This window comes from Scomber scombrus, chromosome 15, assembly GCF_963691925.1.
Source record: "Scomber scombrus chromosome 15, fScoSco1.1, whole genome shotgun sequence".
Taxonomy (NCBI): Eukaryota; Metazoa; Chordata; class Actinopteri; order Scombriformes; family Scombridae; genus Scomber; species Scomber scombrus.
Window position 1 is genome coordinate 29,206,431 of NC_084984.1, and position 16,894 is coordinate 29,223,324.

Consider the following 16,894-nt stretch of genomic DNA (forward strand, 5'->3'; position numbering starts at 1 on the left):
AGGACCCACTCTGACTCTCTGTACACGCACTGATACAAAGTCCCTGATCCAGCAGTAGGTGGTGAAAGGAAGTCCAACGTCCAGTAATTTTCATGTAAATCTGTCCGGGAGTATTGTATCTCTGACTACTCCATAAATACATCAAAATCAGATATCTTTCTCCTCCATGGCACGCACTGGATTTCTGAGGTCTGGAATACAACCTTCAACATCAAAGGCTTGGGCATTCAACTTTCGTCAAATCTTAAAGACCTTATACTGCTCAATTTCCCACCTCTCCTGAAAAATATCAAAGACGATTTAGCTAGATGGAACAAATGGCCACTCTCTCATCTGCTGTATCATCAGCAGTTGAGCTTCAGAATCAACTGACTTGGATTTTCTTTTTAACATCACTGTATGCTGACTACCACTAAACAGAGAAATGAATAATGTCGGGTGGACTACAGGGGATGTAGGCAATGAGCAAGTGTATACGATGTCCCGTTCATTAAATTCTTCTGAATCCATAATCATGATGACATTACGCTGTTTTTAAAATTATTAGGCTATTTAGTATAAAGAAGTAGGCTATTTAACAATTTAGGTAGATATATCAGTCATTTAAATTGACAATTGAAACTATGATATAATGCAAGCTTACAATATAAATATTAGCGGCCGAAACTACAAAGCGACTTGTCCGCAGTTACTTTTCCACAATATAAACTGACTATTTATTAATAACTGTTATTCATTTAATTGAAATATTGCTTATTGAAGTAATAGTTTAACTCCCTGGCTGATGACATCCTCTGGTATAATTCATGTTCAGTCATTTTTGTTTTTATTTCTGTGACGGTGCAACAGCTGAGACAGCGTTCACAGCACGGCTCATTTTTCCTCATTCTTTGTCTTTCTCAGGACCTTTAATTCCACTAACACTAAATAATAATATGTGTTTCTGTTGATCTATTTCTGAGAGCTGGACCTCAGTCTGAGAGCTCGTAAAGTTCTTATTCTTAGTCTTTAGTGCCATTTTCATGAATGGAGCTTCTCCACAACCTGCCGGTCGTCTGACCTTATATGGTATTTTTGGGGCGTCATTCATGTTAATTAACTATTCTCTGGAACGTGCGTTCATTTAGAACAGGTGGGATTCATCATGTTTACCAAGGTCATTTACGACTGTTTCCTGGTGATACGAGTGTTTGGTGAATTCGACGTGGCTCACTCGTACATTCCACCTCACGAAAAAAATACGACAGATTTAAGAAAAAAAATACGAACATATTCTTGCATCTGGCCCATATTCTGCATTCAGAAATAAACAGTACAAGAACATCTGGCGATTCTGACTGCCACTAGCAAGCACACTACTGACTATGTACTATAACGGAGGAAATGCATAAAGATAAGAGGATGCATTATTCGTTTCACGTTGTTTCCTATAAATCATAAAATATGAGATATGAGAAATAAGAGAATAACATGCAGGATTTACCCACTTTGTGATTGTTTAGGTTTTTCAGAAATTCTTCAACAATAACAAATTCGTCCTAACTTTTACATTAGTGAAAACAGGAAAAGGCTAACACTGTTTTGGCTGCCGCCAAAACGCTACAAGATCACTACGTTACACAGGTTCTTATAGCTCCATGATGCAGAACAAGCTTATTCGATGAAAGCCCTCTACTCAGCAATGGCTTTCTTGTACGATGCTGTCTAATCTCGCTCATGTATTGATGATGATTATATGGCATATACAATAGAGATCCAAAACTTAACTAAAATCCATTGATAGCCTTGTAGATTTTCACTCCATATTACAATCTTTGCTAATGAAATACTACCTTGGGGATGTGGTTGGACTACACAAAGCCTCACCTGATGTAGGTCTATTGTAAAAGGCACTGTGTTTCATGTCAATGTAATTTGATTAGTAAACGTGTGTGCATTATTGACACTTTCATTTTGCAATTTTTTCAATTGCCTTTTCACACTTTTTTTGCAAGAAAGATAAATAGTTCAGCAATCTCTGAGTTAATATAGCTTTCAATTGCAAATTACTTGCTAAGAGTTTTGAGTAAGGTTCTTCAGTTTGATCTTGAGGTTGATCTTGCACTTTGTTTTGATATATTTCTGCTATTAGCTGTAACTCTTAAATGGTATACAGTCATTGAGACTTTTGAAACTTTTTTTTTTAAATAGAGGTTTCAGCAGTAGTTGTGTTAAGCTGCATTGTCATATTTGTAATGTTTTCAAAGCCAGTGAATAAATAACAACAAACAACAATAACCAAAAAAACTTTATCATTGTCATTTCTTAGAATTCTTATTTTAAGAGCAGCCCTGTCTTAAAATAAGGAAAACAATCTTTTGCTTTTGCTTGAATAATTTGTAATATTTTGCCTTACCTTGTTACTGGTTAAATACAGCTTGATATAAGCTGAAAAAAAACTTATTAAGAAAAAGTGAGATATATTTTCTTAAAATAAGACATGTTTTCTTATGTAAAAAATGCTTGACAAGATTATTTTTCTATTGAGACAAAAAATACGTCTTTTTTTAACTTTCTTAGAAATCAGTTTTTGCAGTGAATCAGTCTTGGAAAGCTGTATCAAACTTTACCAGTCCAACTTGCACCAACCATCATTGTTTGCAAAACTCCAGTCTTTCAGTAATAAGAAACCACATTCTCACATCTATAAGACTCAGTAACTACAAATAAGCACATTACCATACAAGCTAACAAATGGCTAGCCAACTACCCTGTTAAATTAGTACAAATATTTTCAACATGTCAGACAACACCAAAATCCAACAGATTTGATATAAGATTCTACATAGAGCACACATTACCAAACATCAATTACACATCATGGGACTCAGTGACTCAAATCAGTGTTCAACATGTAATCAAATAGACTATCACGTTCATGCTCTTTTGGCTTTTTACACACATTCAGCCATTTTGGTTGGATGTGTGTAAAAGAGGCTCTCCCGAATCCTTGACACCATCTCTCTGCCTGCTGGGTGACATGTCAGCCATCACTGTCAAATCACCCCTAAGAAATTCATGCTAATCTCCTTAATGATTGAATAGAATAGAATATCCTTTATTGTCATTGTACAACAAGTGTCACAACGAGATTGGTACGGGGTCTTCCCGTGGTGCAAAATAGTCAAAATAAAAAATAAAAAATAGTGCAAAATAAAGTCAGAATAAAAATAAAGAAGTCTAAATAAATGTAACTATTATACATAAGAACAATGAACTACTTCAAAAGCTATTTACACACACACAAACAAACACACATACACAGTCAGTCTATTGCACATATTGCACTTATGCCTATGTAACCTGAGGTAGGTGTTGAATACAGTACTGTATAAAAGGTGCTGAGTAGAGGGGGTGGGGGTGGGTGGTTAACTGTATAGGAGCCTGATAGCCCAGTAGAGGTGCTGGGGGTGGGGGTGGGGGTGGGTGGTTAACTGTTCAGGAGCCTGATGGCCCAGTAGAGGTGCTGGGGGTGGGGGTGGGTGGTTAACTGTTCAGGAGCCTGATGGCCCAGGGATAGAAAGTGTGTTTGACCCTGTATCTTCTGCCAGAGGGCAGAAGTTTGAAGAGGCCTTGGCCGGGGTGAGATGGGTCAGACAGGATCTTCCTTGCCCTGTTTAGCCCCCGAGAGTCTGCAATGTCCTCCAGGGAGGGCAGGGGGCAGCCAATCATTTTTTGTGTTGTCTTGATGACCCCCTGCAGGGCTTTTCTGTCCTTGGCTGTGCAGCCGGCATACCACACCGTGATGCAGTACGCCAGCACGCTTTCTATCGTGGAGCAATAGAAGGTCTGCAGCAGCTTTGCCTCCAGGTGGCATCTATCCAGAAGTCTTAAAAAGTGCAGCCTCTGCTGAGCCTTGCCCACAACAGCTGAGGTGTTGGTGTGCCATGTTAGGTCGTCAGCCACATGCACACTGAGAAACCTGAAAGAAAAGACTCTCTCCACACAGACACTGTCTATCTGTAGTGGGGTGGGGTCCACTCTCTTCCTCCTCCAGTCCATCACCATCTCCTTGTTTTTGCTAGTGTTCAGCAACAGGTTGTTTGCTGAACACCAGGCTACGAGCCTCTGGACCTCCTCCCTGTATGCTTTTTAGTCGCCGTCAGAGATGAGACCCACCACTGTAGTGTCGTCTGCGAACTTGACGATGATGTTAGAGTGGTGGGAGGAGACACAGTCATGTGTGTATAAACCATACAGGAAGGGGCTCAGCACACAGCCCTGAGGGGAGCCCGTGCTGAGTGTTAGGGTGGAGGATGTGTGGGGCCCAACCCTCACTGTCTGTGGGCGGTCCGTCAGGAAGCTGTTGATCCAGTCGCAGGCAGTGGCGGCGCCAGAGTATTTTTTGTGGTTCAACTATGGTGGGGCTAACCCATACAGCGGTGGGGCTCAAATCAATGCCAGAATTTCAATGTGAATATATATTCAATGAAACAACACCCTCCCACAGCTAAAACACGCACACATACACACACACACACACATACACAGAGAGAGAGAGAGAGAGACCCTAGTTAGTTAATACTGTAGTTACGTTAACAGTACAGCAGGTGGATACGACTGAAAATTCTGCAGATATAGAAGGCGATGAGACCAATATAAGATCACAGTGGGCCAATAAGGCAAACTTTGACACACCCAATTCAACACAACACAATACTACCACACAACAGCCAAGAGTCAAAACACATCTCCAAAAAATTAAATATGCTAATTAAGCAACAAGACCGCAGCAAGGAAGGAACAGACTACACGCAAAACGCAATAACAAAGTCAGCAAAGTTTCCAAAAACAATATTAAAACTCACCAGGTTGAGATTTTCAAATGAGTACAATCCTCCGTTTTTTTTTCGCTCACATGAGTGACGTACGGAATGACAGGTTCCCCACTGATCTGAGGACAGTGAAGGTCTATGTTGATTAATAATAACGGCGATACTGGAGGCCGACTCTGAACCCAGATCAGTTACAGTTGTCATCGCAGCTGCCTGAATGCCGTTACGACGTGGAGGCACTGTTGGACTCCGCACTTTTCTTGGTTGTTTTATGGTAGGGCTAACGGTAGGGCTAACACAATTATTGATGGGGCTATAGCCCAACCAAGCCCTACCCTGGCACCGCCTATGGTCGCAGGTGAGGGGTGGGAAGTCCAGGTCAGTCAGCTTCTTGATGAGAATGTTCGGCAGAATGGTGTTGAACGCCGAACTAAAATCAACAAAAAGCATCCTGACATAATTCCCATGTTTCTCAGTGTGGCTTGCGGCAGTGTGGAGAACGGTGGCGATGGCATCCGCTGTTGACCTGTTTGCCTTGTAAGCAAACTGTTGCTGGTCAAAGTTCTGAGGGAGGCAGGACTTGAGGTGGTGTAGAACTAGCCACTCGAAGCACTTCATGACCACAGAGGTCAGTGCCACTGGTCTGTAGTCATTTAGGCTGCTTATGGTGTTTTTTTTGGGGACAGGAACGATGGTGACTGCTTTCAGGCAGGGTGGGACGGTGGCCAGTTTCAGGGAGGTGTTAAAGATCCTCGTTAAAAAGTAATACTACTGCACTGGAAGGACAGAAGCAAAATCTCAGTGACACAATGGCTTGATTTACTAACAGGTCACTTAACTATGGAACAACTAACTTCCACAATAAAAGACAAAACTGAACATTATCATGAAATCTGGCTTCCATTTATTAACTTCATAAATTAGAGCCGAAACCTCTTCTGCCACCACAACCACTACGACACAGTGAATGAGGAAAGCTATGATTATCTGTCACAACACACAAACACACACACCCTCTCTTTTTCTCCCTCTCTCTACACTAACCCAATTTTTTATTCTCTTTTCTTCCTCTCTCTCTTTCTTCATCCATTTCTCTTCATTCATTTACCTTATTTATTATTTTTGTGTTTCTTTGTTCATTATTATTATTATATATCTCAAATGCCTACATGTGGAACCTGCCAGCTACTTTCACGTTTTCCAGCATGTACGTAATTTATTATGGCGATGATATGAAGAGCTGCAGTTCCATCAGCACATTTAAAACCAAATTCAAAAGTCTACTAAAAGCTTCTAAGCTCTGTAACCACTGATTACACATTGTATGTGATGTGCTTTTGTGTGTAACTTTTTATTTTGTATGTATCTTGTGTGTTTTTTGCTTTGTACTGTTTGTTATTGTGCAGTTTGTGTTTTAATATTGACCTACTGAAGGGACTGCAGAAAAGTAGCTAAAAGCTAATTCGATACAGTATCATGGTAACATTTATTTACCCTTTAATTACACTGTAAACCCCTGCATCAGTCAATCAGACATTCAATTTATTCAGACTTTGAGCAATATTGAATAAAATGCAGTGAAAGGCTCAGGTACACAAATTTGACACACAGTACATTTATGTCATTGTTAAGAGGCTTGTCTGAAACCCCCCCCCCCCCTTGTCTCTGCAGCTGGAGTAATGACTGGAGCAACAGTGTTCTGTCTGACACTGAGTCTATCTCGATGATGTCATTGGCGGAGAATAGCCAGGGTGCCATACAGGGCCGCAGAGGTCGTCTGAATGCCACTGGCGGCACCAGAGACTTAAGTGCTCATTCAAAGAAGTGCAGAGACACACCCATTTCCGACAGGGACTTGCCTTAAAGTATGAGGTAATTGATTAATTTTTAACTTTGCGCCACAAACAGAAAACCAATTAAACTGTCAAGAAGAAGACTTCCAGAAGACACACATATAACAATTTGAAATAAAGTTGCCTAAAATACACATGAACCCTAAGGGGCTGATTTACTAAAATCCCATATAAAGGGTACTAAATTGCGTGCACAGTGCAATAGATTACGCATGTTTTGCAGGTGCTCTACTAAAAATAACTACGTAAATGAAAACAGGTGCAACAGGATGGAGACAGCAATATTTAAATCAGGGTTTTGCATGTCGTAATGGAGAGTTTGGACGAGCAGAAAGCTGCAAGCACAAAATGAAATTTGATCAGGTTCTAGTGGAAGAGGTTAACAAATATATAACAAAAAAACACATTACCAGAAAAACCAACATATGGGAGAGTATTTGTGACTGAGTCACTTCCACTCCAAAAATATTAACATGGGTGGAAAAAACCTGTTCTCTGTGTATTCTGTCATTGTGCCTCCGTCTCCTCCTCTCTACCGTAACAGAAGTCATCTGTGTGCAGTGCGCAGCCGGTTAATACCGGCTGTTCAAAGGTATTATTTATAGACGCAGTTACAGTCAGCAAAATTACCTTCAGGTTTGGTAAATCACTTAAAACACCCCATATTACATATTCATTATGGCAAATGTACTAAATGGACAGTGCGTATATCTTGCACAGTTGAAAGACGCAAGCCTCAGTGCGCCACGTTAGTAGATCAGCATGCACTTTTTTTTCCCAAGATTTTTTTCAGACACAGACACCTTTATTTGACAGACAGGAAATAATGGGAGAGAGAGGGGGGCTTGATATGCAGCAACGGTCCTCCGGCTGGGATTCGAACCAGGGTCCTCTGCGTACGTGCACTCTTAACCACTCAACCACGCATGCGCGCATGCACATTTTTTGTGGGAAGTTTGCACACGTTTTTACACACGCAAACCTTTAGTAAATCAGGCCCTATATGTAAAATAAACACATACATCATTTCTGCTTACAAAGACCAAAGAGGGGTCCCTCTACCCTCTAACTGTGTCTAATTTGTTGACAACAAATAAACAACTATACAATGCAGGTAAAGAGGTTCTGTGTTCTTCTACACGTGCAAAAGGTTACACACATAGTCCCAGTTCATACAGTGTTTGGAGTAAAGACGCCACCCTCCTGATAACTCTTGAGCTCATAATGTCAAGCAGCACAGCAAAACTAAAAACTGTAGTTATCAACCTGACAGGACAGATTCCATTTCAGATTTCTGTTCCAATTGTTGATTTAAAAATGAACATGGGTTAGGAGACTGGGAAAAACCAGGAAGTGGATTTCATTTATTTCTTATTCATACAAAATGTAACAAAACAACAAGTTGAACACAGCTTTGGATCAATGGTACATGGACCAGGCAGCAATGCACTTCCTGTGCATTGTCTGCTGGATAATAGAAGCCATCAGTTGAATAGCCAGTCTTTCAGTGTGGCACTGAACACATACGCATTCACACTGCTAAAATAATGTGGCCACCTGTGGCCTAGACCACCTCTGAATGTGGTCTGAGCAATCAGATATCAATGCATTCTCAGTGTGTCCTAGGTGTGCTCACTGCTGTACTTTAATTTCATATGTAAACAGGGCTAAGATCTCTGGTCTCTGACCACTTGAAATGGGAATAAGACCATTTAACACTTTGTAGACAAACATCAGGATTTTTTATTCAATTCTATAGCCAGCAGGAAGCCAACAGGAATCCAGTGTAGGGATGTGAGAATGAGAGTTGTTAAGTTGACCGGAATGAAACGACTGTTCCAGCCAACCAGGCCCATGAAGGACTTCACTTGAGACTTAGTAGTGGGCCTCTCAGCAACTTTGATGGGTTCCACCTTCCCCACTTGTGGTCTAATGACCCCCTTCCCCAACACAAAACCCAAATACTGGGTCTCTTGCTTGGCCAGCAAACACTTGTCAGGACGGATGGTCAGACCTGCCTCCTTGATTTTGAGCAACACTGTCTGTAAATGACCCAGGTGTTCTTCCCTTGAGTTGCTGAACAGCACAACATCATCCAGATAGGCTGCTGCAAATGACTCTGTGCCTGCCAGGACTCTGTCCAACATCCGCTGGAACGTAGCAGGAGCACCATGTAGACCAAAGGGAAGGACTGAAAATGTCCAAAAAGGTGTTTCAGAAGGCTGGGATTTCTCTACTCTCTGGGGTGAGGGGAACCTGCCAATAAACCTTGCACAGGTCGAGTGTGATGATGTACTGCAAACCTCCAATCCTCTCCACCAGATCATCAATTCTTGGCATGGGGTACAAGTCCAGTTTACTGACCCAATTCACTTTCCTGAAGTCCAAACAGAACCTTAAGATTCCGTCCTTTTTGGGGACCAAGATGATTGGGCTGCTCCACTCACTGGAGGATGGCTCAATAACCCCCAGTTCCCTCGTCACCTCTAGCCCCCTCTTCAACACTGTGACCCTGTAGACAGGCTGGCGAAGGGGCTTGGGATCCTTTAAGTTGATGTTATGGTGAATGACCTCTGTGCGGCCAGGAATTTCCAGAAACAGACATTTTTTGAGCAGGTTAATGTAGAAAATTCTGCAAAGGCTGTTTCCTGTCAGGCATATGGATCTGGTATGTCACAGGACCCATTTTCTATTTGACCTGGAAGGGCCCTTGCCACTTTCACCAGGTTAAAATTTTCAGTGCCTGGCTGACCGGTCATACCATTCCTTCTGCTTTGCCTGTGCCTGGAGAAGGTTCCGTCTGGAGATTTCTCTGGACTTCATGAGCTGCTCCTGCATTTCCAGGACATAGGAGGTGATGTTCATGTCTTGAGATTTCACAGGCCCCTCCCACATTTCACAGCGCACATCCAAGGGGCCTCTGACCTGGTGGGCATAAAGCACCTCAAAAGGTGAAAAGCCCGTTGAGACCGGGTGGACCTCACGATATGCAAAAAGAAGAAACGGCAGCCATCTGTCCCAGTCTGTCCCAGAGTCTGGTTGAAACGCTCAACCAAGCCATCTCTCTGAGGGTGGTAGGGGGTAGTCCTCACTCTCCTAATCCCTAACAGCTGATAGGCCTGTGAGAGCGTACGACTCATGAAGTTGGGACCCTGATCTGTCAACACCTCCTTGGGAATCTCTACCTGAGAGAAAAATTTAAGCAAGGCTGAAGCTACACCTCAGGATATCTGATGGCATAGTCACTAATGACAAGAATAAACCTGTTCCCTGCCTGGCTCCTTTCCACTGGGCCCACTATGTCTACTCATATACGCTCAAATGGAATACTGATGAAAGGAAGTGGAACAAGAGGTACGGGGTCAGTAGCTTTCCTGCGGTCCACTGACACTCAGGACAGGATTTACAGTAACCCTTCACTTGGCTGTACATCCCTGGCCAGTAAAACCTTTTAGAGATGTGCATAAAGGTTTTCATAAAGCCTAGGTGACCTGCCCAAGGGACTGTATGAACCTGCCCTCAAAACTGGGGTAGGGCAGCTCCGGAGCAACACCAACTTTCATGAGGTAAACCTGTCCTTTAACATCAATGTACACCTCAACTGTGGGGGCCTGCTCCTCATGACCATGGACACAGATGACCGGGACTGTTTCTTCCTCATTCCACAACTCACTAGGGACAAGCTGACACTAAACAAGGGATTGGGTGCAACCAGTGTCTAACAGGTCTATGTGGGGCTTACCATTAAGTTGCACAATGGTCAGAGGGGAGTCTAACTGGTCTTCAGGGGGAACAATGAACTCAGGTCTATGGACATAGCAGAGACTAGTAGCTTTGTTCTTTCTAATGGGGCATACTGGAAGTGTATGTCCCACTTCACCACAGTTGTAACAAACAACCTGTGGTTTGTCTCCTGACTGTGCCTTGTTCTTAATGTTCTCCTGAGACCCTGGTCTGCGAGGTCTAGGCTGGCTAGGAGAGCTACTGACTGAACCACCCCCCTTAACCATTCCCTCAGACGTACCCCTGGCATGGGCCCCTGGACCCTTTCGTGCCGAGACATAGGTGTCAACCAGCTCTGCCGCTGTCACAAGATCGCGTTCTCTGACCCACATTTTCACCTCTGGATAGAGAACCCTGACGTTCTTCATCTTCTCCAAGAGTTCCTCCTTACTGGCAGTATCAAAGTCCACCCACTTGCAAAACAAGTCCTTGAGGTGTGTGTACAGCTCCTGTGGTGTGTCAAGGGTACGGAAGCGCTGGCAGTGTTCACCTCATACGTTTTTTAAATGGCTTCTTTCAGTCTGTCAAATTCTTGAGTGTGGGCTGGGTCCATGGCTACAAAGGCACATCTTGCCTTACCAGTCAATAAGTGGTTAGTTGTATCGACCAGTCTCGCTGCGGCCAGTTGTAAACAGGTGCCAGTCTTCCAAAAGTTGTGAGAAAATGTTCAATATCATCTGTCTCCTCCAATTTCACCAGCTTTGGTTCTCCCCCCAGCACTCTACTTGACCCAGACACCGGCAACTGTGATCTGGCTAGACAGATAGATAGATAGATAGATAGATAGATAGATAGATAGATAGATAGATAGATAGATAGATAGATAGATAGATAGATAGATAGATAGATAGATAGATAGATAGATAGATAGATAGATAGATAGATAGATAGATAGATAGAAACTTTATTGATCCCCTTGGGGAAATTTAGGGTCCAGCAGCTTAATACACAAAGACATCAAAGAACAATATACTAAAACATTAAATACTAAATAAGAAGAAAAACTAAATATAAAAACTAAAAATACTGAGGAGGATGAGGCTGTGTGATAAAGTGCAGAAATAAAATAAAATAAAATAAAAGTAAAAATAAAAATAAACCTAAAAATATAGTGCAATATACAATTTAAAGTGAATTTAGTGAATATACTTTTTACAATTTATATTTAATATTTAAAGTGAATTTAGTGAATTTAGTCCAGGCTGTGGCTGTGAGGGTCCTTTTATTGCCAGATTGTGAAGTTGTATGGCCCTGGGGACAAATGAATTACTCAGTCTTCCAGCTGATCATGCTCTTCTGCTGGATGATGGTGTTGTGAAGTGGATGACCTTCATTGTCCATGATGGTGAGCAGTTTGTTCAGGGTCCTTTTGTCTGTTACTGAAGTGAAGCTCTCCAGTTCAGCTCCCACAACAGAGCCAGCTTTCTTTACCAGCCTAGAAGAGGACGCTGGCGACTACAGAATGGTAAAACATCCCGAGGAGTTTGCTGCATACGTTGAAGGACCGCAGCCTCCTCAGGAAGTACAGCCAGCTCTGTCCTTTTTTGTAGATGGCGTCAGTATTGGCTGACCAGTCAAGTTTATTGTACAGATGTAACCCCAGGTACTTATATGTGCTTAACACCTCCACATTGACTCCCTCAATGGAGACTGGTAGCAGTGCGGGCTTAGACCTACGGAAATCCACCACCATCTCCTTGGTCTTAGCAGTGTTAAGTTGTAGGTGGTTGAGTTTGCACCATTGCACAAAGTCCTCCACCAGGCTCCTGTACTCCCCCTCCTGCTCATCTCTGATACACCCCACTATTGCAGTATCGTCCGAAAACTTCTGCATGTGGCATGACTCTTTGTTGTAGCCGAAGTCAGACGTGTACAGAGTGAACAAGACAGTAGAGAGCACAGTTCCTTGTGGTGCTCCGGTGCTGCATACCACCATTCACCTCTGGGTCTCCCTACTGGAACGAGCAGGGGGGAACGGGGGATCCACTTAATAGGGCAATACTCTAATGGAATTAGTGGGCTAAAGTCACAACTCGACTTTCTTCCAAATAATGCACATTTCATTCATAATATTATAAATGCAGGCCTACAGTTCTTGCTCATTTTTATTTTTCTGGGTTGTGTGAAATGGCAAAAAAAAAGGTAATACAAAATGAATCTGTGCACCTCCAAGGTGAATTGGTTTAGTCTTAGTATCAATCATGAAATAGGGGAGCAGATTTCATATGATGACATCATACACCAGGGCGTCATTCAAGCTAGAACCGCCACTGTGAGAGTGCCCTCTAGCCCTCTTGATATAATACTGACAAAATCTTTATTAAAAGCAATGGAATCTTTTAACATTTCATTGTCTGATGGTTGTGTCCCTGATTATTTTGAAACTGCTTGTGTGCACACTCTGGGGTGAGACTGCCCTGCTCAAAATTACCAGACCTTTTAATGGCTGCTGATGACAGCAAATGCTGAACCTTAGTACAGCTTTTGATCACAGCATTCTATTAGAGAGACAAAGGGTGGTGATATCTGGTACAGCATTAGAATGGTTTTCATTAAACCTGTCAAATAGGATCTTCTGTTTCTTTGTTGTCTTATGTAAAAGTATGGTGTACCTCAGTCTTGGGACCAATCTTATTATCTTTATACATGCTTCATTATCCAGAGACATGGTGTTTCTTACTATGTTCATGCTGATGATATGCAGATGTACCTGCCCATTAGATCCACAGACCCTGGTATGGTGAGTGTAATAAATTACTGCCTTTGCAATGTCAAAGACTGGATGTCAAACCAAACAAAGATCCTTGTCATTTGGTCTCAGCATATGGCAAAGCAAATTCTGCCATCTGCTGGTTTCTTAGTGGAACATAACAAACCTGTTGCAAGGAATCTTGACAGTAATTTAAGCTTCCATTTCATCCCTACTTACCGCCAGAGGCGATGCTTTAGCACTGAATGTCTCCATCTCGTGCATGCGCAGGTCGAGTGTTTATACCAACAAAGTCACCTGTGACCCCTGATGACCCCGGCTAACCTATATCTTCCGGTGACATTAGAGGATCTGTTCCTGCTTATCTTCTCACTTCGCAGGTACACGTATGTCAGTGAGCTCTAGCTAAAATTGAGCATGTACTTCACTGCTGCTTCGTCGCTGGTAGCCTTGTGACAAACTTGTCGGAGCTGCGAGCTGCAAGCCCTCCAAGGGCTGCGACGAGCTGAGACGGGAGGTTTGTTGCGGTTTGCTGTGGACACCCCTTCGGATCAGTCATCGGTTGGTCTCTACAGCTGGCTGAGTACCAGGCGTAGTGATAAGTTTCCTTTGAGTATTTTTCTCTTGTTAAATAACGGTTGGTGAAGGCAGTGTACTTGCTCCCTCTCCCGACATCTGTTTTATTATTTACAGGCATTAGCGGTTAGCGTTGTGTCCGCTTGACCTATTGTCTGTGTAATCGGTACACTGTTGGTTGTACCTGTTTTTCGTTGTAGTTCCATGTGTTGGTGAAGCCAGTGTACTCGCTCCCTCTCCCGACATTTGTACTGCTGTTATATCTATGAGTAATTTGTACAACTTGTACCCGCCTGTGTTGGTGAAGGCAGCGTGTGCGCTCCCGCTCCCAGTATGCTATACCTATGCCAGTATGCCACGCCTCTGGGATGAGCTCCCGCTCCTCGGCCCGCAGTTGTGGTGCTGGGTCCGAGGATAGCTCTATGGGAGCCATCATTCGTATTGCGCTGGCCCGCCTGCAGTTGGACGTTCTGCAAGCTCAGCCGGCTCCTGCCAGTGCTTTTTTCAGGCGTGGTCCAGCCCCTGCCACCTTTACTGTGCCTCCGTCAGATGAATACCTGAGGGAGTTGCACTCATGCTGGAGGGATACTAAAGCTCTCTCTCATGCAACATCTGATAGCCGGACCCTGGCAGCCATGCAGGATGCAGCCAAGTTTGGCTTGGCCCACATGCCAGCGGTTGAGCCGACTATAGCGGCTCTCATTGTTTCACCTGATGAAGCTCTGAGGCCGGATGCCAGGTGTCCTCGCCCCCAATGTCGGGTTACAGATGATATGCTCTCTAAGGCCAATGACGCAGCAGCACGCATGGGACGCATTGACAATTCTCTGTCGCATCTGATGCTTGCTCTTTCAGCATCCCTGCAGGATGCTACGCTGGACGCTTCCGTCTACAGTTTTGGTGAAGCGTCTCTGCAGGCGTTTGCTTTAATGTCCAGAGAACTGGGGCGATTGATGTCCATTCTTGTCCAGGCTCGCTGCCAGGTGTGCCTGGTACAGTCGCCTCTCACTGAGACGTGCCGGAGAACCGTCCGCAGTGTCCCAGTGGAACCCGGTGAGATGTTTGGGTCGGCTGCTCTAGAGGCGCTTGAGCGCACAGTCCAGGCCAGACAGACTCGACAGCAGCTCTCTGGGCTTCACAGGAGCCTTGCCTACTCACCTGCCTGTCTTATTTTTAGTTAATTTATTTTCAGATTTTGTATTTTTTTATGACCTCCATTCTGTCTGTTTTGTTCAATGTTCGTTTGTCTGTTGTAATAATGAAAATATAATAAACATTTTGAATTATAAAAAAAAAGAAAGGATAAACCAAATATTATGTTATTCACTTTAAGTTACTTTAAGACTCTGTTCCAATACTTTTGCTGACCTAAAAATTCGGTCTGATACAAATAGTGCTATGTGAGTTGTTTAACACATCTGGATGTAAATACCTATAATATAATATAAAAGCTGAAATTCTGAACTCTTGTCTCATATTCATCATTTGATCTGACACCCAAATATCTTCAAAGTACAAGAAAAACAAGGGAATTGGTCCAGCCGTTCCAAAGGTGTACTTGCATTTTAAGCCCAACCCACAGGGTGTACCAAAAATGCCACAAACGCGTATTTGAAAACCTGGTGGACAGAATTTCACCAAAATTGGCATGAGTCCATCACATATTTGCTCGTAACTCAAGATGCCTTTCAGCAATCCTGATTAAACTCACTAATTACTCACTAAAACTCACCAATTAAACTATGTTCTGAACATACAAACCAAGTTTTGAAGGTGAATGATCTGTTGAAGGGGGGGTGAATTGTCGCTTGCTGCTACATTTCATATTGTCTTTTACTTTCCACAGCCATGCTACCTCTTACATTTTTGCTGTGTAATATCAATGCCGATTTAACTCTTGTTGGTATTTGAGACTGTAGTTTGTTGTGTATTAGAGTCAGTATTATGTTTAATAACTCTGACAATGATTTGTACCTTTTTTATATCAAATTTGGCACATAAACATTATACATGAACATATTTCAAGCAAAATGTGTGAAAAGTGTTTCTGTTGTAGGTATGTATCTGCTGTGACAACCCCAACTTGGCTGTCTCCAGTGTCCTGCACCTCTCCTGTATCTCCAGGATCTCCTCCATCAGAGATGTCAGCCCCCCTGCCCAGCCTGGCCATCTCTGTCCCCTCAGTGGCTTTAAGCCCCTCTGGTGAAGAGGAGCGCCCACTGCTGTTGTCAAACACAGGTCAGCCATACAAGACCTTGAAAAGAGATGAACAGAAGAGGACCTCTGCGCACTACAACCATGGCCACGTTGCACACAGCTTACCACCTAGCCCACTGTTGATCATGGAGAATGATAACTTCCAAATCACAATCACTACAGCTATCACCCATATGGTCTCAGTATCGCCAGAAATGCTAGTGAATTCAAATAACATTATCGAAAACTACAGCACCAAAAGAAGTGTCCCCAATGGCCATTTGTTGCATAATGTGGACTCCAGTGGTGACAACATACTAGAGGGTGAAATAGAGGATCCCCATGGGGAACACACACCCTTCCTTACTATGGATAGCACTACAGCCCTGTTGCTTAGGGCTATGGACAGCAGCAGGACTAACCCAGCATCACCAAATGATGATCAGCAAGTCAAGTCATCCAGTGCCACCACCAAACAAAATCCAGTAGCTGTGTAAAGTGAAAAGAAATAGCTGAGAATCCTTTATGTTTATGAAAAAAGGAATAGTCACTATTAAACCTTTATTTTCTATAAATTATTTGTTGTGTAAAGACTTTTGAAGATGAATGAAAAACAAAACTTTTATTTTAGTGAAGTAGTGAATAAAGAGTTTTCTAAACAAAAAATGTATAAATGTGTTCATGTCTTGTAGGTAAAGTGCCATACACTAGTATGTAGCGATGGTTCAATATATTTCAGCGCAGAAGAAATATCAATGGTGCCTTTCTGTTTGGTATGCTTAAGGGAGCTAAAGCATTGCATACTGGGCCATTTATCCACCATCTTAATCTTCTGGTTAACAATCAAAAATAACTTGCTGGCTGCTTTTAATATCCTGTAGTATAAAGTTCCCACTGATATGACAGTTTGATAATAATTCCTATACATACAAGGTGCATGCTACATCTTTAAATGCTTTGAT

The 16,894-nt window shown here is 42.8% G+C and overlaps 1 protein-coding gene across 1 annotated transcript in view; it reads left to right on the forward strand.

Annotated features, from left to right (window-relative positions):
- nrg1 (neuregulin 1) overlaps positions 1 to 16,429 on the forward strand; it is a 54,729-nt gene extending 38,300 nt beyond the window's left edge. The window contains 2 exon segments of the mRNA XM_062434221.1: positions 6,486 to 6,686; positions 15,793 to 16,429. Of these exon segments, the coding sequence (XP_062290205.1) occupies positions 6,486 to 6,686; positions 15,793 to 16,429 (838 nt within the window).
- The last annotated feature ends 465 nt before the right edge of the window (positions 16,430 to 16,894 follow it).